General features: G+C 43.6%; 2 protein-coding genes across 3 annotated transcripts in view; one reads left to right on the forward strand and one right to left on the reverse strand.

The window, feature by feature from the left end:
* On the forward strand, window positions 1-13,149 carry cdc42ep1a (CDC42 effector protein (Rho GTPase binding) 1a). 2 transcript variants are annotated; one of them, XM_047609616.1, is made up of 4 exons: window positions 1-200; window positions 5,548-5,655; window positions 8,126-9,083; window positions 11,467-13,149. In XM_047609616.1, the coding sequence occupies exons 3-4, from the start codon at window positions 8,612-8,614 to the stop codon at window positions 12,192-12,194; spliced, it is 1,200 nt and encodes a 399-aa protein (XP_047465572.1). In that variant the 5' UTR covers window positions 1-200; window positions 5,548-5,655; window positions 8,126-8,611; the 3' UTR covers window positions 12,195-13,149. The 2 variants fall into 2 exon arrangements, with proteins under 2 accessions (XP_047465572.1, XP_047465573.1); XM_047609617.1 differs by lacking the exon at window positions 5,548-5,655.
* The window catches only part of sh3bp1 (SH3-domain binding protein 1), a 14,931-nt gene continuing 4,216 nt past the window's right edge, over window positions 13,119-23,833 (reverse strand). Inside the window, exons 3-18 of the mRNA XM_047609615.1 lie at window positions 23,554-23,658; window positions 23,384-23,460; window positions 22,747-22,858; window positions 22,412-22,488; window positions 22,226-22,313; window positions 22,064-22,132; window positions 21,846-21,936; window positions 21,609-21,745; window positions 19,935-20,046; window positions 19,497-19,578; window positions 19,340-19,420; window positions 18,257-18,370; window positions 17,824-17,921; window positions 17,193-17,349; window positions 16,705-17,078; window positions 13,119-13,927 (exon numbers count right to left, since the gene is read on the reverse strand). Of these exons, the coding sequence (XP_047465571.1) occupies window positions 13,569-13,927; window positions 16,705-17,078; window positions 17,193-17,349; window positions 17,824-17,921; window positions 18,257-18,370; window positions 19,340-19,420; window positions 19,497-19,578; window positions 19,935-20,046; window positions 21,609-21,745; window positions 21,846-21,936; window positions 22,064-22,132; window positions 22,226-22,313; window positions 22,412-22,488; window positions 22,747-22,858; window positions 23,384-23,460; window positions 23,554-23,658 (2,133 nt within the window). The 3' untranslated portion in view covers window positions 13,119-13,568. The remainder of the gene's footprint in view (window positions 13,928-16,704; window positions 17,079-17,192; window positions 17,350-17,823; window positions 17,922-18,256; window positions 18,371-19,339; window positions 19,421-19,496; window positions 19,579-19,934; window positions 20,047-21,608; window positions 21,746-21,845; window positions 21,937-22,063; window positions 22,133-22,225; window positions 22,314-22,411; window positions 22,489-22,746; window positions 22,859-23,383; window positions 23,461-23,553; window positions 23,659-23,833) is intronic.

The raw sequence follows: 23,833 nt of genomic DNA on the forward strand, positions 1-23,833 counted from the left end.
ATGTCTTCGTTGGTATTTGAACCTGAGCCCGCCCCCTTTTCCTCACCGTCCGCGCCGCGCCGCTCCGCAGACCCGGCGCACCAGCGGGACAGTCCGGCTGCACCAGGGGCTCGCTCGGACCACCGCGACCCAAAGCGAGTTTCTCCTGGAAAAAAATAACCATAAAACGGGAGTTTTCTTTCGCGTTTCAGTTTCCTGAGGTGAGTTTCTGTTTAATGTTGTGTTAGTCACAGTCTCTATAATGTTCCCCCAGAAAGAAAACCAGCCTGTGATCTAAAGTGATAAGTTAATGGGAACACGGCTTTTTATTTTACATAATGCTCATGCAGAGCCTTTGATTGGGGTAAAAATAGAGACTTTTAATTTATATTCTTTAATGACTTTAGGTATTTAACATATTGTGTGATATTCATTTGACGTTTACAAAAAAATATTATAAGTGTTCATTTTTATGATATGTATAGTCTGATGCTTACTTTAACAGCTGTGGGTAAATACAGTCACTTTAAATGTAGCTGTAAAAATGACATCCTGTTGATATCATTGCTAAGGTATGCTGGGATTAATTATTACCACTTTTAAAGTGAAAAAGCAGTTTAACTAAGTGGCTGAAACAAAAAAATCTTCCATTGACTGCAGCAAGAAAGTCAACATATGAGGTTTAGTGTCAGATAAGGTAATACCATTAAGGCTTGTGAAAATGTTGACTGTTATCAGACATGGTTTTACTGTACAAACTCCTTAGCCTACTCATGTGTCTGACCTGAAACCCAGTGAGCTCTTCAACGTATTTATTTCCAGCAGCAGTTGCAGTATATCATTACTATTTCCACACTGCTGCCTCGGACGAAATAAATTCTGGTCGAGCTTTGATTTTTTTTATTTTTTTTATTTATCACTGCCTTGTAATTACAGAGGTTATATAACATAAGCTATCAATTTCCATGCTTGTCAATGACATTACCAAGATGTGCTCCCGATCCAGTGGAATTTGACACAGCGGGGTTGAAGTTGGTGGCCTTGGAAGTGTTTTAATTATGGGGACAAACATGCAGCACGACATTGGACTGGTAGCAAGTTTTTTTGGGGGAAGGGGAGGGCAATAGCCTTCTGACCCTCCAACCTGCCAGCAAGCCACGAGGGAGGCTGCCATGTGAAATAGCACAAACACACACACGCAGTGATATAAGAGAGCACAGCCCTGCTAAAGCCCCTGAGTAAACAAACACGCACAGCGGTGATCAATAAAAAGCTAGTTTGCCTCATTGATGATTATATAAAACCCAATTAACAACATGCAGTGATGGATCCAGTCGTCCTTCGCTATAGATCCATACGGTCAGAGACTTTGTCATGTTTAACTGGCTCTGTAATTCCCTCAGTTCATTTCCCCAAGGTAGGCGTGCTGTATGCCCTTGTTGAGTCCGTGCCTTGATATTGCAACATTTCGGTCTCCTGTATGCAGCAGCAGCAGATGGTTAACACATGCATGTAATATGTTTCCCCTCCCATGATTTACACTAATGATACGGTTTTCGTCAAAGCACTTGATTAAACGAGAACAGGCATTCCCTGTAGTGTTTCCTCCTTACACTTCGTTCTTTTACTTTTTTTTTTTCTTTTTTTTTTTACCTGAGTCCTACATTCCCTCTGTGACCTTTGGGTGTCATTGACGCAGCTGTACAGGAATGGGTCAGTTACAGAGGTGTGAACTCTGAATCCGGCTGCTGTATTTGTTTTCACACCGCATGGTTCCCTGCCTTTTTTTTTTGACCACACAAGATGATGTTCAGGCATCAGTCAGCGCCATCGTTGATGGTTGTCGCCAAATGGTCACAACTCCCTTTGACAAAAGGATCCGACCCCCTGTAGGACTACACCGCGTTTTTACAAGATAGGCCAGCCCATCATTCAACGGCCACTGTATGGAGGGAAATGTGGCCAAATTCTTTATCTGTGAGCAAACTGCAGATTACAAATTTGAGTCACAATCTCTCTGAGATTGCACCAGAATCGCTCCAAATGATGAACGCGATAATGTAGAAGTGCGGGATGCATTTGATCCTACAGATCCTAACTGATATTGACATTTGAGGCAAAAATCAATATAGACATTTGATACGCAGAAGTAAGTACATCAATCAATAGTTATTTTGAATGATCCATTTGGGATCTTTTGAAGTTAATTTAATCAGAATGGCGCTATGTGAACCATGCGGCTGTTCAAAAATTTTGAAGGATGCATTTCCTAGGCAAAAAGTTTAATAACAAAAGAATAAAGAATTAAATTAGCAGTTTGGTTATGCTTTCAAGATTCTCATCTAAATGGCTGTTACGTGAGTAAACGTCACCTAATGAAATGGCAAAATTACGACATTAAATTAGATGAAAAGTTTTGCTTTTACTGCATGTGAAACGTGGTGTCTGTGGAGACGTCCTCGCAAAATCACAAGCACAGCTAGAGACACACCAATCAACCAGCAGTCTGTCAGATGACAGGTGACACTTTTCGGATCTCTCTAAAGTGAGATTCAAGAACAAACAACATTGTTTCCATAAGAGTGGACACAGGGAAGGAAACTGAAATCTTAGAGATTGACCTTTTACGTTAGCATACCTGGCTAATTAGCTTACCATCTAATATTAACTTTAATATCAGCTCCATAAGTGGTCGTCAGGAAACATTAACAAGTTGTTTTTGACAAGTGAAGTGGAGACAAGTTAGAGTTAGCTTCCTTGCCAAGCTAGCTGCTGCTGATTGAAAAAAAAATTCTAGCTTTCATTTCAGGAGCTAAATCATGTGTCATTCGCTAATGAGAGACTGCTGTCATAGTAGCAGTATAGCAGTATGAGGTAAGACATAGGAGTCTGTTTGGTAAAATAGTGTAAACACCAATCAGGCATAAAATTATGACCACCTTCATAATATTGAGTAGGTCTCCTTTGTGCCTCCAAGACAGTTGTGACTCATCAGAGATGGACATGGGTCTTCTCAGGGTGTCCTGTGGTGTCTGGAAACAGGATGTTGTTGGTGGGGGCCTTTGGGTGCTATGAGCTGAGAGGAGGGGCCTCTGTGGATCATCCTACAGAAACTTCATGAGCATGGGATCTAGTGAATTTAGAGGCCAGGTCAACACCTTGTGCTGTTCTATTGCATTTTTTTAGTTGTTCCTGAACCGTTTGTGCGTGTGCCTGTGTCAGGCTGCATCCTGCTGGGGATGGCTGCTGCCATCAAGGAGTGTCATTGTATGGGGTGGGGGTGCCTGGTCTGGTCTAGGTGGGTGGTACACCTCTAGTAAGTAACATTCACATTAATAGCAGGTCCAAAGGTTTCCCAGCAGAACATTGAATTGTCACAATATGGTCAATGTTTACTTTACTTTTACTTCTCCTGCCAGTGGTTTTAATGTTGTGGTGTATTTGAGCCAAAGTTCACTTGTCTCTAGTGAGCAAGCTAACAGTAATGTTGACAATATTTGTTACCTGACATTTGGTATATGAGTGGCTTACATATACAGTAAACTCATTACAAGTACTTTCTCTGCCCATAAACAGACCATCAAAAAACTCTGTTTAAACTTCTCTAGTAAAGCAGAAATCCAATATTAGCGCGAGGGACCGTGGGTGAGTAGAAACAAGTTTATGTGTGATCATGACAGAGATGTAAACAGACAGAAAGAGTCAACAAAGAAGGCAAATTAAGACTGCTGATGTTCCAGCAGATGCAGGAAGCAGGGAGGCTCGGAGAGTATGGATATTTATCGAAGCATGAAAATGTTTTCTTGGCTGGGGAGGAAGTGTAGCAGTGTTTTGCTTGGATTCGGACTGAGTGTGGATGGTGAAAATGGGAACGTAATTGAAAGTCAAAGGGTGACTCTGAAAAATGTGGCCTTATCTTGTATGTTTGTTCACCTGGTTAGCGGGGTTAGCGAGTGGAGGACATGAGAAGAGAGGGGAAGGGAGGGGAAGGGAGGGGAGGGGAGGGGAAGACCAGTGATAAAACCCAAAGTCTACTTTTCAAGACAAATGACTGCAGAATAAACATTTTCTGTTAAAGTCATCAAAAGTAGACATTATGGGGTGTGTGTGGCCTGACAGCTGTTATTCACACAGTTTCATCCTTCACGCGTCAGTCAAGACGCTGAGAAAGATGGAGGGGGACAACTGAAGAGAAAGAATGGAAAGAGGCAGAAGGAAGAAAGAAGCTGAGTGGAAAGTGATGGAAAAACAAATAACAGACAAAGAAAGAGGGAGGCCAATTAAAGTGAGCACAGAAAAACGAGTGAAAGAGAAGAAAAAAAATGTTGATTCAGACCCAAACATGGTTTCAATATGCGCAGAGGTTGAGATGAAGGATGTTTGACGGTGGTAATCGAGAGAAAGACTCCACAGACTGATGCTCTTCTCAGGAATGTGTCCGTGCGCACATACACACACACGTACACAACACACAACACACAACACACACGGCTCTTATTAGATTGTGGTTACTCTGGTTTATATCCAGTAAAGCCACCTCAAGAAAATACTGTACATAGTGACATGGAAACACTGTATTGAGTCTGTCGTGCACGAACGTCCCAAGATCCCCTGAAACATCAACCTGGCCAAAGAATTTTATTATTTATTCATTTTTGTGAGATTTAATGCAGAGATTGCTCCTTTTTACCACATTTTGTGGTGATCCATCAGTTAGAGGTTGAGATGTTGAACCGGTTTCTGAAAAACCTGCTTATGGCACTGGATAAAGAGTCTATAAACACCATCTTCTCTGAAGCCTTCGAGTTTTATTTTGTAATCTGGGTAGTGGTGACCAATCACATTCAGGTGGTTTTGGTAGTAAGCAGGCAAAGAGACTATGTGGAGAGCAAAGGAGTTAGAACTAGCTCGCTAAAACTTGGTGTGTTGGGTTACGTTACATTTCTGCTGGGTAGGACACACAGCTATGGCGTACCTACCGTGTAGATCTGGCGCTGACCCACAAATCACAAGTTGTCATGCAAATGCTTTAGCCAAAGCTGTCGTAGAGGTTTTAAACGGTTAACTGAGTGAAAAATATGCGGTTATGAGCGTTGTCTCTCAACTCGTAATCCGTTCTTGCATCTCAAGTTACTTGTCGGGCTGTAAAAAATGGCCAACGCAAAGAACAGGAAATCATAGTTTATGCGTTGGCTCTGCCAGAAGCCCAGAATCATTGTCAATTTTCCCCAGAGAAAGATGATGGGGTTCCAGATTATAGGACGCCTAAGTACAATATGAATAGCTAAAATCAACGTATAACAGTTCATTTGTGTAGGTCTCGACCTCAAGAGGAGCCGACAGTCCTTCTTTTTTTTGTTCATCATTCTCTTTCTTTTACTCTTTATGTTCATTCCTCTGAGCATCCGTTCCTTTTATCCTTATTATTGCCTCGACAGACCATCCTCCCCCTTCTCTCCTTTCTGTACGAAGAATGTAATGAGACATTTTTTTTTGTCTCATCTTAAAGTTTAAAGTGAACGGGACTTCCCCTCATACCCATATTCTGTTTTATTTCTTCTCTGGCAGAAGTCAGAGGCGGTAGACCAGCGGACCAGGTTGGCAGCAGCCAGGATCCAGAAAGAGGCTCCCTACCGTGGACAACGGGGGAGATGAAGGATTAGGGGATAATCCAGGGTATGTCCAAGTCCCTGCTGTCGTAAGGTGTCCCCCACTCTTTGTTGTGATCCAAAACAAACGGAAGCAAGTTGCGTCTGGGTTAGAGTTAAAGTTTTCGTACTTGGAAAAGTATGTAGTGCTTTTCAGGACATTTTATCTGACGCCCGGGGGACCTGGCTTCCCTCAGAAAACTAAGAAAAGAAGTGAAAAGAAGGAAGGAAAGAGAGCGGATAGGATGGTCAGATAAACCCGAGGTTTTAGATGCATAATATGAGTCAGACGGAGTAACCCCCCCTTAGCTGCGGTCAAAGGTCTTTTAATGGGATTACAGGCAAAGACAAAAGACCAGAGCTTTCCGTAAGAACACAGCCACGGTGATTAATACCACCATGTGTATTCCTGTAATGCTGTAGGTTTTCAATTAGAGGTTTTTCCTTTGAAAGATTACACATTTCTTATTTGGAACAGCGATTGTGTCTGCGACCACAGTCACTGGGGTGTTGTTTCAATCAGAGAGGTAGCCTATCACTTCAGTGCAGTTCATGGGAACATGCACATGGTCCCAGCAGGCTCATGCCGTCTCGGATTCAAGATCACACCTCGACATACTGGTCCCCGGCGGCCCTTTCGCGAGCCTCGATATGGCTTCGCTCAGCGCTGGTATGTGGCATGTTTTCTCCCTCTCTGCTCCCAGATGCCCCTCTTAAAACGGGAGCCAGGGGAAGTGAAGCGTAGGGCCTGGGACTGCGGTCAGCAGCAAATTAGAAGGGCTGCCTTGGACCTGACGCAATCCCCATCCCATGAACCATGGCAGGTCATTAATGAAGCCAGACGGGGGCCTCGCATGCACGGGAGGCCCGCTGATGTTTAGCTGCTGCAGAGCATGGCTTTTAAAGAGAACCAGAGGTCCATGCGAGGACTGCCTTATGCTACCAAAATATTTTAGAATTGGATATCCATTACTCTGCTGGCAAAGAGCAGCACATGACAAAAGGCCAGTTTTTCGTCTGCCTTCATTACGGACTCACAGAGGTATGGAGCTCCAAAACTGAAGCGAGGCCGTAAAGTCGAAACTAAAACATAACACATCAGTTTATATAAGTCAAATATATGAAACAGTCTGTAAAAATAAATAAAAGACTCTCCAGCATTTCTTTCATCCTAATAAAGATTAAAGTATGGCTAGCACAACTTGTTAGCATTAGCATGTTGAAGAGCATTAGCACATTGACAAATAATAAAATACTGTGTATGTTTGATTAATATAACCTGCACAAGAGTTAGTGAGGCCATAACGCTGGTGTTGCACTGATGTTTAACACACAGAGACAATAATACTACCTTCAAATTAGGTCGTGTTTACACTTTTCATGGTAAGAGTTCAACACCCTCTTGCGGCATTCACAAAACCAGAAGAGGAAATTTTGCCTAGTTTCTTGTTAAACGTACAACGCGTCCCACATCTGCTGATATTCCCAATAGCCCCGTCTTGTTATTACTCCACTTCCCTTACATCCACTTACCTGAGCATTAGCTTTCTAACGGTTAGCCTCAGTGGCTTCTCAAAGTCAGTAGTTACCTAGCAACAGTGCTCTCAAGACTGGAGACCGTTATTACCACTCGAACATCGAGTATTTTATGTACACAACTTCCTGTGTGGTCAGCAAAGGTCACATGGAGGAAACCGAAGCTCCACGTAGAGCATGAATAAAAACGGTAAAAATGCCGCAGGTGAAAAGATAACTTTTTAAAAGTGGACTAAGACCCAAATGGAAAAACACAGAAAAGAAATGTTAGGTACAACAACTTAATAGCAAAATTCTGATGAAAATGTTGTTTCCATCCACCAGCTATTAGGAGCTGAAAATATGTGCATCGTGTGTTTCTGAACAGACCTCCTCAGCCTTGTACTTGTATTTCAACCCTTTTGGGGCGTCGTACGCCCACAGTCTGGCATTGCAGCCAAGTAGCAACAGTCATTTTCTTATCAGGAGATTTTCATTATCTCTTCCTATCTCGCCGAGCATACTTTGCCTGTTTATAAACAAATCCCAGCCTGCTGAATGAGTCCCGCTGCTTTGCTTTTCGGTGTAACGCAAAATGAACTTTGAGTAACCTGCACGCCAGACAAAGCACGGCAAAATGGAAGAAGGAATTCCCTGAAAGGCCACCCATTTCATGGATATGAAGCAGACTTTGATTTGTTGCACAGAGGAGTAACTGTGGTCTAAATTTAGGTGGTTCCAGACCAGCGGACACTTGGAACGCGGTATCCTAAAAAACCTGTAGAAAGACAGACTTGGGTAAAAAGACGTTACCTTGTTACAACATACAGTATCCAGAGGAACACAGTGGTCTCTCTCTGATTCTCAGATTCCGCCGCATAACCTGCAAATGTCATCCATTTTTTCTGTATACATCAAAATCGAGTACATCCTCGTCTACGTTTTAAAGATAGATGTTTTTTCCCTCTTTTCACTGTCCATAGATGGCTCCATGGTGCGACCGCAGAACCGCTTGCAGCTGGACCTATTTCTGAGCTGATGTTGACAAAGCCCAAAGCAAGCCAGGCAACCTGACCACACTCCGACTGGATCGGCCGCCTCCAGGAACACAACTGCATAGTGTTCTCCTCAATTTATGTCTGTTTAATTCACCCAGCTATGCATAACAACAAGCTACAAAGAGCGGGACACAATTTGGCCTGTACATGATAAACAGAGATGATATCCCAGTGAACTGTTTGGTGCTGCGAGCCTGGAGTAAACGTTTCAGCCTCAGAAATAACACAGTTTCATGATCTGGGAATAACGTTTAAGAGCTGTTTTTCTAGTCTGTACTTTGGACCGCTGAACTGTTTGTGATTTTGGCAAAAATCTGAGAAGGAAATTGTTGTTCAGTTGGATTAAAGGCAATTCCAGGAATTGTTTCAAGTTGATTTTCGCGAACTTTGAAGCTTTTCACCTTCGCGATCATGAATCTCCAGGAAAAGCTGTCGGGCCTCAAAGGTCTGGTGTCACACTCCCACAGCAAGCGTCGCCACAAAGGCGACCTCACGGTGGACATGATCAGCCCCCCTCTGGGGGACTTCCGCCACACCATGCACGTGGGCCGCGGTGGGGATGTGTTCGGGGACACCTCCTTCCTCAGCAATCACGGCGGGCCAGCCAACGGGAACAACGGGGAAACCGATTCCCTCTCCACCCCTGACAACAAGATCGGAGCGTTCTTCTCCAGGACGCTCCGTCAAATCCGGAGGGGCTCTGACAACCGACCGGCGGACGTGTCCAAGGATCTGTCGCCACCGCCTCCCGCTGTTTCCCCCATCATTAAGAACGCCATCTCCTTGCCCAGGCTGGATGTGGACATGCCTAATGGGAGTCCCACCACCAAAGTGCTGTTCCCCAGTACTCAAAGCACGCCGGACGAGAAGAAAAGCTCCTATGGTGAGTATATCCTTTTTGTTTTATTTCTCAGCAGCTTATAGTGACAAACCCACGGAGAATTCTTCACCCGATATTGCAGTTTCCTCCACTTCTGCTGAACATTGTTGGGTTTATTGTTTTGTTCAGTCTGACTGCTCAATGCTTTTTCCAGCTGCACCAGACATCTGCTTGTAGTAAAAAAATAAGATCTGGTAATCTGACTGCACGCTACCCGCCTTTGCACCAAACAACGGATGAGCAAAGTTAGCGTCTGGCATTAAGCAGCTAGATGGACAGATATTTCCCTGAGGATTTGGTGGCAACTGGTGGATGTTAGACTTACATCCCTGATGTGGTTAGAAACACGGCTCTAAATGAAGGCTGATGTTGCTCAGCATCTGCTGAGTCAGACAAAGCTGCATAAGGTGATAATTCTGTATGTCAGTGGTGCGTTCATTGCTTATTCTTTCTTCCCCCAAGAGGCCAAACAATCAACTAATACAGGTTGACGTCAACAGAATAGAAAAACACTTTATTCATCCCCTGGGTTTGTCTGTCTGAACTTGTCTCGGTCTGACTGTATGAAAAGTTTCTTTCTATGTAATTGCAGAAGCTTTTGCTTTTTCATTTTAAAGAACAAACACTGGGAGTGTTTTCGGTTTACAGAACAACGTACCGGACATGATGGCGTTCAATCTATTTTTGCACTGTTATTGAAGGATTAACCAAATCACACCACCACCAAATCCCCAAATTGTCCCTCAGAGTTTCCTCAAATTAAATGGCAGCATTGCCCAACAAAGCAAAACATATGGCCAAAGGTCAAATGAGTTGACCGACGCTAACTGGAAACTACAACCGTTCATGTTGGCAACCATCTGTAGAGCTGGAGAGAAACTCATATGTCAGTGTTAGCCAGTAATCTAGAGCCAGATTTGTCCCAGATGTCCTTATGAATCACCTTGGCTCATAATCAGCGGCATTCGCACTGATAACACAGAGATCCAGACAGAGCTGGCAGCTAGCTGTCTGGGGGGCCGTTTGAATGACCCATGTTAACACCACGCACATGGCTCATGCAGTCTGGACTCCACTGTGCAGTGTGTGGTCTTGTTGTTTTTATGAAGTTGTGAGGCCAAAATTACTGTTGTGGAGACATTCTGGAATAATGCATGAAGAATGGTTACGACTTAGCCAGGAGACCATTAGCTTAGCGTAAAGACTGGACAAATACAGTTTAATAGCTAGTACTTCTGTCTGTTGTTACGAATAAAATAAAATATATTCATTATAGGGCTTGATAGATAGATTTAGTTAACTCCTGAGAGTGTTAAGCTGGCAGTTTCACCCCATTTGCAGTCTAAATTAAGCTAACCTATATCCTGTCTTTGGCCTTATATTTAGCATAGCTCTAAAGTGCTACCTTCTAACCTAAACTATTTCTTTAAATGATCTAAAATATATTATTGAAATGTGAATACATTATAGATAGCTGTCAGGCTTTGTGTGTTTTTTATGTGGATAAAAGTTTTTGAAGTCCATAACATTCAGTGAAAAGTAAAACTTACCTTTGTAGTGATACCTGAAGCTACCTGAAGCTAAGACCCATAAACCATTTTCACTGATGAAATCTTTCTGACTCTCTGGTTAGAATGTGTTAATCTGTGAAATCAGATGCTTTTTTTTTTTTTTTTTTTTTTTTTTATTGGTTGGAATGGAAAACCTCCAGACTCTTGGCCCTGTTTGGCTGGCATTGACAAGCGCTGTGGTAATTCGCCCATTTGGGTCACACAGGCAGGCAGCAGAGAGTGTGACTTGCTAAGTGATCTGGCAGGTCCTGGGCAGATGATTCACTGTTCGCACAGCACAGCAACTCAGCACTTTGCAGTTTTTTTTTTTTTTTTTTTTTAGGCATGTCATGTTAAACAGGATGGATTTACATCGCCACCTGTTGGAAGTGTATGTTAGGCCATGCTAAAAGTGACTGCATAGTAGTATGACTAATGTAGGATTATTGTAACTAGTGAGCAGGTAATGAAAACTCATAAATTAAATAGAGCTGAATTCTCTATTATTACCACATGATGGGTGTCAAAATCTGCCCACCGCATGTTCTAAAGGCTGATTCATCTTCTTTGTGCGAGTGTAAAAATATATATCTGTGGTTTTGCATTGGCACTGAATGATGCACTGTTTCCACGTAGATGCAGCGACTTCTTTGACAGCTAAGACGTCAAAACCAACATCCCCCATAAAACCACAGCTTTGCCCTTTTCACAGCCTTAGAGCTACATTTGCTGGTTCACTCTGTGTTTCTTTTCTGTCGAGTCAAACCTTTTCAAGTTATGGAATAGAATTGAATAAAAGTCAAATGTGTCCATGTGTTTGTGTGTGTGCTCCTCAGGTCTGGAGTCTGGTTTCGTCACTTTGCCCCGTCTCTCCCGCTCCGAGCGTCAGCAGCCCTCCATCTCCATCCCCACTTCCTGCTCCCCCAACATCCACCGCGGCTCTCTGACCGACCCCGCCGATGCCATCCTATCCACCTGCTCCACCTCAATGGCGACCTCTGACCCCAGGAACCCCACCGCTGCCACGGCCTACTCCGACTCCCTCCCCTCCCTCACCTCCCTGGACACCTTCAGCTTCGACCTCGGCCCCTCCCTCATGAGTGAGGTGTTCAGCCTGATCGACAGCCACGCTGGGGACCACGTCCACGCCTGGGAGGGAGAAGAGGTGGGGTCCGCGTGTGGCCTGACCAACGACGGATCGGAGATGGACTCGGCGACTATCTCGTACGTGGATTCCTTGCTGAGGGAAGATTGCGGGAGCAGGAAGAGCCCGCACGGTGCCGAATGGGACGAGGAGGAGGGGAGCGCAGCGGAGGTGAACGGACTCTCTGTTAAAGTGCCCGATGTAGTGATGGGGTCTCCGGAACGAGCGGCGGTGGGGATACGGATGGAGAGCGAGCGGTTCCAGAGCGCCACAGATGTGCTTGCGCGTCACTACGGCGGCAGCCTCACAAAGGGACAGAGCAGGATGGAGGCTGCAGATTCAGAGATGATGGTCATGAGCCAGCAGAAGAAGAAAATGTCCTACAGCTACACGGACGACGAGGACGAAATCAAAGTCTAAGCTGAGCGAAATGCGTTTGCGATATTCTTGAAAATGTATAATTCCTCTGTAATTCCAATCATCTAAAAATACATCGTTGACAAGGCTGGTTCTGTTGACAGGATGAACACGAACCCAGTGTCATTAGTACTTCTCATTCCTATGCAGTCGCGCTCCAAGGATGTACAGTTTTGATGCAAACCTGCTGCTGAATGTACCTAAAAGGAGCGAAAGATTTGATGCTGCACGTTTCCTGCTCTGCACAGAAAGGATTTAACAAATAACCGATGGAGGAAAGTGGAGGATGTACCAGAGAATGTAGTTTGGATCGTATCAGAAGAAACAGCGACGTTGCTCAGTGTGGACGCTCCCAAAGCCCGTCACCCACTTTACGCTTCTCACGCTTCCTCATCTACGAAGGGAAAGGCTTCTCAGCACGGGGCCACGTCGCTGACGTGAACACGGAGAGGAAGTTGGGGTTCGAAAAAATATATATTTAATCTTACTACAACCTTTACGGCATCGCTACAATCTCTTGTCAGCTTTTCACTCAGGAATAACCAGGAGGGAAAAAAGGGAAGAGAAGTGGTGAGAGAAGGGGAATCTCTCATTAAGATGTGTGTCAACCAAATTATTCCTACACTACACGGACTGAGGAAACATCCAAGTAACATTTGCTAGATGCAACTAAACCCATGTAATTGTTCATTTTATGCTGCAGACCTTCTATATAGATACTCCGTGCACCTTTTTTGATTATAAAGTCTGACCCCTGTATTGCTTTTTATAGAAGAATTGACATTTATATTGTTATTTTATACAACTGTGCATTAAGATGTCAAATGACCTCCCATAAAAATGTACCTACAGTATGAGCACCCACAGTACACAATGCAGTTCACATCCATATGCTGCAGTCCGTACCAATGATATACTATGATGATATAAATTGAAAATAAAGATGCTTTTAATTAGGTGTACATTGTTGACATTGCTTTCTAGGCAGTTATGGTTGGTTTAGAGGAATATTCCACCCACAGCCACTGTGAAGAACAATCATCTACACAGATGAAAAGTAAAAAAAACAAAATTATCTCATTGGCATATATGAGCACTATTCTTGTAGATTTTTGAACAGTTCCTCTCTAAAACATTGCAAAACTTTGGGGAATTCATTTATTATTGGTCTGTTTGTCCTTTTGCCGCGACGACAGGTAATCAAAATAAATAAATTACACTGGGAAGACACACACACACACACACAACAAAAGTTAGTCAAGCTGCAAGTCTTCAAGACGCCACAGAGCACACACTGACAATACGATGCAAACGGAGGTGTTTCTGCTGCTCTCAACCAGCCAGTGACGCAACCGATGAAACCACCGGTGACTGTGATCACTGCGCCATAGAAGGAACCTCTTTTGCATCCGTGGGCGGGGGGAGTGGTGGGGGGCAGTTCGGGGCTTTGAGGTTGGGCCTTTTCACCGGTTTCTTGTGGATGCTCGGTTGAGATCGGGGCGCGGGCCGGGGCCGAGTGTTGGCAGTCGCTGGGGCCGTACTAGGCGGCAGAGGGGCCGGGGTCGTGGTTGGCGGCGGGGGGGCCGGGGCAGCGGTTGGCAGCTGGGGGGCCGGAGCAGTGGTTGGCGGCGGAGGGGCCTGGGCCTTGGGGGGCAGTGGCGCTCTCGGTTTGGAGAAATGAACTGTCACCTGCTCGCTGGCTTCGTTACCTTTGCTCGAGTTGAAAATTCTCTTCGCTGTAAGGAGACAAAAGAAAGAAAGGAGAGAGAGTGGTCAGATAAACAGAAGCTTCTAATGCCGAACATGTCAATGTGAAATCGTTACGTGGTAACAGTGATGACAAATCGCGTAATAGTTTGAGGACCCGTGAAAGAAGTGAGAAAGGAGGCTCTCAGGTGGCTTTTGGCACATTTTGCAGTGACAAACTTAACCCTTAAAGACCTGAACATCCGCCTGAGCATAAAAAAAGCTTGCGGTATTTGAATTACCGTAACGCATCGATGGACAAAATTCAAAGTGTGGGTGAATATTGGGAAATTGCACTTTCTGGGAAAAAAAGCTGCCATTGCGGTAATTATGACGCACCGTTGCTCTTGGCTGCATGTTGGGGAACAACGCAAGACCTGGGAGCCCCAGGAAGAGAAAGTTGTGTGGAGGAATTTGTTGGTAAAAGATTTCCAGGCAAAAGCACAACTTCCCAGTGTTCAGCCACACTTTGAATTTTATCCATCGGTGAGTTACAGAATTTTGTCAACAGAGCAAACCACTGCGAGTTACGGTAATTTAAATACCGTGTGCTTTAACGTATCACCAGCGATACATTCGGGCATTTGTTACTTTTATATATACATATATTCAATGTTTTTTAATTCATGAAAGTTAAACACCTTTTTGTCTGTTTTTGAATGATTTTTTGATGAGGTAAGCAGAATCAGGCACTGCCAAGATGGCGGCCACCACAGCCACTTGAGCTTCAAAACCTCTCTTCAGAAATCCTATGAGTCCTCAGCCATCTTTATATATACAGTACATACATACATACTACAGTATATTTGGTCCTGGTATGATTGGTAGCTTATGGTGGCTAACTTTAGCGAACTTAAAGAGTAATTAGATTATTGCAGAGAATTGACGATTTTGATGGGTCTGCTGACCACCAGCCACAAGGATCCTTCTTGACCACTGAAGAATTACAAATGCTAACTCAATCTCATGCCGTCAATTTCTTATCACAGGAATAGATGCCCACATTGCTGCTTTTGTTGAATTTACTAGTAACAAAGGTTCAGTTAGCTCAGTATAGGTTGAATACTTTTGTTTCAGCTTGTTTCTCCAGCAGCTACCATGTGTGACCACAGTGACAGCTGTTTTGCTAAACTTAGATCAGTATTCCCTGAAACTGAATGTGGATGACAAATGCAATGATGTAACATTAAAACATTCATTACTTCCCCAAAAACTCGAAATATCTGACTATGATCAGAGTTAACTACTTAATTAAATACTAGTTAATTCATTTGTGAGAAACGTTTCAGATTAATGTCCTCAGTGTTTTTCAGAGTGTATTTTTCTACAGTGAAATATTGTGCAACAACTGACCTGCTCTTCAGTACGGACATGGGATTTCCTTTTATAGATACTTATCAGTGTTTAGACTACCACGATACTGCACTCAGATGCCAAGAATGTTTTTCACAGAGTGTAAAATCTATTTTGGTAGAAAACAAACCCTAGATGACAAACTACAATCAAGCTTAGAAAACTGTTCAGTGCTTTTGGAGGTACATGGTCTCCCAGAGGTTTTATACTCTACATGATACACTTAATACACTAAATCTGTAAGTTAAGGTGGTAAATTCAGCTTTGGAAAAAAATGAAATATTATCAAGTGAACTTAAGGAAAGAAACTTTTTTTTGGGCGGACAATGGCAAAGTATTTCAGCCAGTGTGGCAGTTTCAACAGATGACGCATGAATACAAAGTTTGATATTTTGGTCAGTGGTGTGCGACTTCCTGTTTCCTGTGTACATCCTGGTTGTTACAACAGGGGCCATAGATTTATTTTTCCTCTGTCAGCGTGCATTAACAAGCCACCACTTTGACTTGGTGAAAGGAAAAGAGCGGAAGTAAAGAATCTGAACAGGACATTACACAATGGAAGAGAGACGAACTAAGTATGGAGACGTGCCCGGGCCCTCAGCCCAGAAACAACAGCAGATAAAAGAGCTTCTCTTTCTGAAGGAAAATATATCTCATGCTACACATGAGAGAAGAAGAGCGGTATGCTTGTCATAAAAATCGTTCTTGTTGTTGCGATTCGTCTTCATAAAATGTGAAATAAACGACAGGAAGGAAATGTCTCAGATGAGGATCAGGGTTGTCTCATGTTGGGCTTAGTCTCCTGAGACCCTGCGTCCTGTCATATGGGGACATTAAGTTGTAGGTTTTATTGCAGCTTATCCTGCTTCATTTAGACCTGTTGTCCTCATACGTGGACACTTTTGTCAGAAATATACTGGAAGCAAAGGGTCAATACATGACTTCTACAGCCAGTCATGGGGCAGAAGTGGACAAGTTAGAAAACCTCAACAAGTTTTAGATTTGAAACTTGTGTATTTATGTTTTTTAACGTTTCTAGTTTGATGTGACGCGCAAATTTAACAAACTTTATCAATGATGAGCTTCAACGTCACTAATTAGCAAGCACTTGTTTGAGGACGTTGGGACTTCACTGTTTGCGAACCCATTTTTGCACAGTGGTGTTCAAAGAAGTGTTCAAACAAAGTGTTGCATTACAAACAAAACTCTTTGGTCTCAGGAGGTTAAACCTTCACACATTTGTCACTAAGCCTGTGTGGAAACCAAGTTTAACCCATATCTACAACTACTGCAGCTTCTGCCAAATCAATTCTGACACAAAATTTCCCTTTCACAACTGCATGACAAAAGTACTTTTGCTGTGGGTATTTAAACCCATTTGTAAAGTAAATGTAAATGTAAACTCCATACTTACGTTTAAACGGCGACGTGATCTTCAGTGACGCCTTGGGGGAATCTGGTGGCGCTTCCAAAATGGGCTCCAGTTGACTCTGGTCAGAGCACTGCTTCTGGGTGGGGCTCTTCACCTGGCCCGGGTTTGCCGTTGATCCTGCACCTCTAGGGAGAGGCGATGGGATCTGGTTTGCTGTCGAGCCGTCTGCAGCTGCAGCGTCGGGGGCCATAACGGGGCCCGGGTCGAGGGAGGACGAGCTTCTGGGTGTTACGTTTGCATCGGCTGGTGGTGCCGGTGTCTCGACTGCGGGGCTCCCCCAGGTGGACGTGCCGCTGCGACTGTTCACAGATCCGGATTTCACCAGAAATGAACCAGCGCTCTCCTGAGAGGCCGTGCTGTTGTGAAGAAATGTGAAGAAGAAGGTGAATGCTAATGGGTAGATACACCGCTTGTTCTATCAGTTTAGTGACGGTACGAGGTGGGCTGTGGTTTTTGTATTAAGGCGCTACCTGCTTGTCTTTGAAAGGGGCGGGTGAAAAAAGGAGCTGGATGAGGTGGATGAAGAGGAGGACACTGTTCTGCTCAGTCTCTCCTTTTCTGAGAACATCGACTGGGTGACAGGAGCTTCTGGGGCCTCGGGTAACTCTGGGATCTCAAAGGACACAGCTGAGCAAAACAAAACAAATATACATGTCCTCCTTCAGTACTCCTTTCAAAATAATTCTTACATGCTAAAAGCTAATGTACCTGAGCTAAATCTTACAGGAAAAGTAGAATCACAGGATAAACATGCATCAACAGAATTCAACAGAGTCACTGATTGGTTCAACTTTGAGCTGCTCATAGTTTCCTGTACAACGGGTGCAGTGGGTGCACTGACTTCCAGAATGGGTGCAACAGCAGCAGCAGCAGCAGAAGCAGCAGCAGACACCACATAATTTATTCTCAGTATTATTTCACATTCTAACTCGGATTTCACAGCATTGAACCACACGGCTTCAAACATACCATAGCAGAGGAAATACATAATAAATACCAAAATCAGCACATTAAAAATGCTAGAAATGCTAAATGTGAGATATTTGGTTGTTATGGTAACGCCATTATGCTGTCCCCACAAAAAAAAAGGTTTGAGCCTACCTTCGGGGAAGAGGCTGGAGCTGTTCTGAATAAGAGGCTCGATGACCGTCACCACCTGGACTGAAGAAGCCGACGCCATGTCAAAGAGAGCAGCTTCCCTAAAGAGAGAAGTCAGAATATGGCGATAATAACTCTATCCTTCGTGGTTAGACAAAGCTAAACTTGCCATGTTGTCTTTCAAACAAAAAAATCTACCAGAAGATTAAAAAAATTACAAACTGTAGTTTACTTTGTCGGAAAGAAAAGGCCACTGGGGTTCAACCATCTCTGTAAAAGATGATCTTTATCTTCGTAAAGGAAAAAGATCCTCACTGCTGGATGTTAACAGGATACCGTGGTTTCGTAACGCGTGGCCGGCTCATTCGGTCGATAAAACATGACTCTAATACCAGCATAAACAAGGAAGAGAAGGCAGGATGGGGGGGATACGTACCCCTCGGCTCGAGGCCAGAGCAGGTTGGGCCCCAGGACGATGGCGATGTTACTGGGTGTCATCTTGTTTATAGCCTGCTGCTCAGACAGCAGAGACAGGAACTGGACCAGGTACCTATTCAGGAAAGGAGAAGGAAACACAGTAGACTGCTTCAAGATGGAGATATATCACAAACATCACAAAGTACTATCTATTTGGTTTGAGTAAGTGGTTGTCCTGTGATAGTGTAAGAGGAAACACTTACAGCATGCTCCGCTGAATGACGTACTGATGATTTATGGTTAGAAATGACAATAGAGAAGTAATGGTTTTTAGGGTTTGACACTTGCAATTTCACAAGGGCTCTACCCAGCTAAATGCTAACGCTAATGCTAATGCTAATTCTGTCTAATAAGTACTGTATGTTTAGTGTTTTCTCCAACTTAAACTGCATTTACCCAAGAATTTTAGTCCCAGGAACCTTTTTAAAGGAACTAAACGGTTCTCAAGGTTCTCAAGCTCAGCAGTTCTACTGAGCTCTAAAAAGATTTGGTCCACTGACAAATATGAAAGCAGCGGCTGCTATATTTTTAAGTACGGCTGTCCAACAGCCATTTTGAGCTCAACCCGATCAATCACAAATGTGCCATAGGTTTGTGTTCTTTGGAAAATTACAACCTCCAAGATGGGTATGGTGGAAGGCAGATGGTAAAGCAATTTCAGTAGAAGTTCCTGGTTCCTGGACAACGCTGTTGTGGCGCACACACGGCTTTTAGTGTAGCCTGTTAGCTGCACAGCTGCTAACATTCTCTAACTGCAGTGGAACTAAATGCAAAGTTTGCTGAAAACCACAAATGTGTTATGTCACCAAACCACGGGTTTGTTTGTTTTGTTTTTTTAAGCTAAGTCTGGATCGACATGATAAACTAACTGACAAGGCAATATTGCTAGTGCATGATAGTGCAGTTCACAGCAAATCTAAAAATGTTCCTTCTTCCTGCAATGCTAACTTTTTTTCCGTCCAAACCAACAATAGAAATATGTGAACTAAGAGCAACATGACCGATGGAGCAAAACAAAAATGTTCTGACGATGGCTGCACACCTGAGGTTGTTGTAGTTTTCTGGTGGCAGTTTCTTCAGCAGTATCCGGAACTGCTCCAGCTTCTCTGGCAGGTCTTTTTCCCTGCGAGAAAATGAATTAAACTCATGAAAACTTGCTGCAGTAATAAGAAGAATGTAGAATATATATAAATACATACCCTGCTGCTTTAAACCACTCACTGTAGAGTTCAAATGTCATCAGAGGCTCTGGAAGTTCTCGAAGGTAACACTTCAGAGCGCCTGTCAGCAGTTAGAGTAATAGTTAATTTTTAAAAAAAATTTTTATCTCTGATAATGCCGTGTGTAGAGTAATGTCCTGCTGTTTTCTCTAATTGATGATTTTAAGGACACGCCAATGAAAGCATTACTATGGCTGCCGAAAAGAATCTGGAAGAGGAAATGGTAAATTTTGACATTACTGGATTACTGGAAACTGCTATTGGGTGCACTTAAGAATAAACAGAAGAGAAAGCGGGTAGTTAAAATGAGCTACATAAGTCATGGTGGATGAACAGAGACGTGAGAGAGCGGCCACGATGGAAACTCCACCCAGGGGGGGATTTAGGGAGAAATAAACGAAATGGACACATGCTTACCAGCGACAGCGTGAGGGTCCATGCTGAACTCACTGTGGTCCACCGTCTCTTGATCCAGACAGGTCTTCAGCCTCTTCACCACGGAGGCTGCTGCTGCCAGACGGAACAGACCCTGAAGGAGAGACGGGAATGAATCAATACGAGAGGGTGCAGGTGGTGGTGTGGTTAATGTCGAGTGAAAACACCGGGTCTAGGTGAGCTCTGGTCAAAGCCTGAGGCAAACAGAGCTGAGACTGAAACCAGGGCAGGGCTGGTAACAAACCGCAAAAACAGCCTGCCAAAAAAAATGGGACCGAAGAGGACTGCTTGTCTTTATCTTATATATATATATAATTTATTTTTTTTCCTTTTTTAGCTATTCGAGTAGCTGCAGGATGCCACTGTCAGTCAGTCCGCCCAGCACAGACTTAAATAGTCATCAAGTGGATTTCCACGAAATGATGTGCAGACATTCATGGCCTTGGTTTGTGCCTATTTATTGGTTTGTGCCTAATTCATTAAATCAACTCTGAACGTGGTGCAACGTGCTACTTGTGAGCATGCTAGCATAACATACTGAGATTAGCTCAAAAGACCCCAGTGCTTCAGTTCAGCTTTGTAAGAAAGAGGAAATGGTGATTTGCAAATGTAATGTAATATTTCCTAAGTTTGAACTAATCAATGTATGGAAGTGTATTAATCCTCCTGGATTTTTAGCCATTATTACCTGTCCCTGAGGGACAACACTGTCAGCTGAGGGGACTTGCATCTACTTTTTATGTAGATATGAAGACCTTATTCTCAGCTAACAAAGACACAGGGATTTATAGTTAAGAGTGATGTTACATTTGCTTTAATAGAGCTATCGACATCCTGCACATTTGTCATTTAAATAGAATATACAGCAGGTTTCTGAAGCTACCGTAATATCTCTTTACAGTTTCTGAAATTCACAGAAAGGTCAGTTCATAGTTTAACAAAATATAAAGGTTCATTTCTTGTGATAAATTTTCTCATTTATCACAAGAACACAACAACAACAACACCAGCGTCTGGTTCATGTGGTGACACCTGATTTCTGTTCCCGCCCTGACTGTGGTGAAACATCTTCAAAAGAACTCAACAAGTCCTCAGTTGCCACGGTTTTAGCTGGGTGTTTTGGACATAAACATGACCCGGGACGTCTGAATCACACTCGCTTGTGAAGCTCCAGCCGGCCTAGTTTTCTCCCTGAATTATTGGCGCTGATCTGAATGCTAAAATCTGCCTTCAGGGCCTTCTGTCGGAAAGGATTTCTGGCCTCTTAACACATGGCGGATGTCGTGAAAGGGTCTATTTTTGACTTTTTCTCAACGTTAATTAAATACTTTTGGTGCCGAAATCAAACAGTTTCCACTAGGAACTAAAAAAAATAAAAAAATAAATAAGGCAGGACACGACCTCTGATCTCCTGACTGATAATCTTTTGTTTACCTAATTCAGCTCTGCCTTTCCTCTTTATACTACTTGACTGAGGAAGCAACTCTTTGTTTTCTTGTGATAGTGACTCAAGTAGGCAGGGGTATTAGAAGCTAATTGCAAGCACAGCTGTTCTCTGCAACCTTAGGAAGTAGTGTAATGGGAACTCTAGTGATGGGATAGGAGACAAACAATAAAAAACACTTCAGTGTTACAATTGCCTCCTCTCAGTCCTACCTCCTCCCTCATGCCCGTCCTAAGCAGCATGTGAATGCACTCCTGGATGGGCGCGGCGATTTCCCTGTTGCTCTTCGACAGATGTGAGAGCAGAGGCTCCCCGTAGACCTTCTGGCTGGAGGAGCTTATCGGCGGCCCTGCGCAGTCACACGACAGGTAATGATGACACACGTAGAAATACTGCAGCGGCCACCGCCACCGTGATGAAACTCGCAGGCAGCGGCTGACTAAGCTCACCTTTCTCGCTGTGATTCTCTTTGAGCTCGTTGATATTTTTGTCCAGGAACTGGTGTGAGTTTTTGTGGTATTCTGCTTGCAGCTCAAGAAGCTGAGGATGGAGAAACAAGCAAGGGACACATAAAAAGAAGCTTGAGGTCAGACACTTTTTAAACAGCTCCGGAGAGAGTGTCTAGCTTGCACGAATGCAAATTAGTAGGATTGTCGTCAATACTCACACGGATGAAGTAGTTAGCATAGTCGTCTTCCTTAGTTGCAAAGTGATATAGGTCTGCAGAATACTGGTCCTATAGACACAGAAAAAAAGAAAGGTTTAATCCCCTGTTAAACAACACTGCAGCCAGTCAGGAGGTTGCAAAAAAAAAAAAAAAAAATAGCACCTTGATGCTCTCCAACTTCCTTCTAGCTTCTTCCACTTCCTCCCTTAGCCCATCCTGTTTAGCCTGGGGACCTGTGCTGGTTTGACTCCTGACCACACACACACACACACACACACACACAGACATGTGGACATTATACTAAATGGTTACGACATGTGAAACTGTTACTAAGGCCTTGTAACTCACCTCATTCTCGCATTGTTCCAGTCCATTGTGAGCTTTGCAAACTGTTTCTTGTTCCTGAGGATTTCTGGTAAATCATCCTAGAAAGACGACAAATAAAGAGGATGTACTTTAATATTTCACTGAGCTCCAGCTAGTTCTTAATGTCTTTATTGGGGAATAAACTGGGTGTAGTGTATCCCTGTACATGGCATCAGGAAGCTGGCATTGTAACATTGCAACAAAACACCAACAAAAAACCAAAGGGGAAGGGAACTAAATTAGAGCTCACGTCAGGTGTATTATATTGTATATATTATAACTTATGTGCTCCGACATGCTACGCGAGCCTTTGTCACCTCGCTGAGCTTGTTGAGCGGCTCCAGGACTTCCTTCTCCACCTTCATCTCAAAGTCTGCCAGCATGTTGGCCAACATCTTCTCCATGAAACAGCACATCTCCAGCACCCTCCTGTCACGCACACAGCGTACAATCAGTACTTATCTCACAGTTTATATGCAATTCTGCACACATGTCAGGTCCAAAAATAATAATAATAATAATAATAAAAAAAAAAACTAGTGAAAGAAGTCTGTTGGAAAGTTACTGCAAAAAGCGAGGAAGTAATCATTTTGATCTGGCTTATATCTTCTTCTGGTCTTAAATCATAAAAGCAGGTTTTTACCCTGTTGGCTGCATCCAGCTAATATTTTTACAGACACAAACTACAGATAGAACACACGTAAACAGAGAGCTACAGTCACAAGGTGTGGACAGCATCCTCTTTCTTTTCATCAGAAGTGAAAACTTGAAAGTCTACTACGAGAGTCATGAGGCTTTCACATGACAGCAGCCAACACAAGAGTTCAAGTAAAGACCATGGATGGACGAATGGATATATATGTACGTACATATATGTTGTATGTATGTATGTATGTCTGTGTGTATGGATGGGTGGATGGTGAATGGGTGACTGCAGAGGATCGACCCCGTCACCTGATTGATGACTCTGCATCGAAGTCCTTGAGGCTTTCGGCCATGCTGACTGACAGCAGCATCAGAGGAAGCTTTTTCTGCGGCGAGAGAAGCAGATGTGACACTTTTTCAGTGACCAATAAAAGACTTTCAGATGTGCAGCTTCACAGGGGCGTTATCGGTTGCGCTACCATTCGCTTTTCGGCCTCCAGCCCCGGCTGACTCTGCATGCAGGACTGCAGCTTCTTGTGGAGGACCTGAGCCGCCTTCTTGGCCGGTTCCACCCGCTGCTCCACCTTCAACCAGCCACAGACACAAAGCTCGTCAACCCTTTATAGTGCACTCATTAGAATATTTGGAAATTCAACCCTATGCTATGAGAAGACTTTTTTTTTTTAACTTTTGTGACATTTTTCAGATGTAGGAACTCAATGTGAATGAAGTTACCATATATGATTCCTTGCCCTTAAA

This window comes from Mugil cephalus, chromosome 16 (assembly GCF_022458985.1).
Source record: "Mugil cephalus isolate CIBA_MC_2020 chromosome 16, CIBA_Mcephalus_1.1, whole genome shotgun sequence".
Taxonomy (NCBI): Eukaryota; Metazoa; Chordata; class Actinopteri; order Mugiliformes; family Mugilidae; genus Mugil; species Mugil cephalus.

Coding starts and splice junctions, on each gene's coding strand:
- cdc42ep1a (XM_047609616.1), top strand. CDS start 8,612: ATGAATCTCCAGGAAAAGCTGTCGGGCCTCAAAGGTCTGGTGTCACAC. Junction 9,084..11,466: donor CGAGAAGAAAAGCTCCTATG/GTGAGTATATCC, acceptor TGTGCTCCTCAG/GTCTGGAGTCTGGTTTCGTC.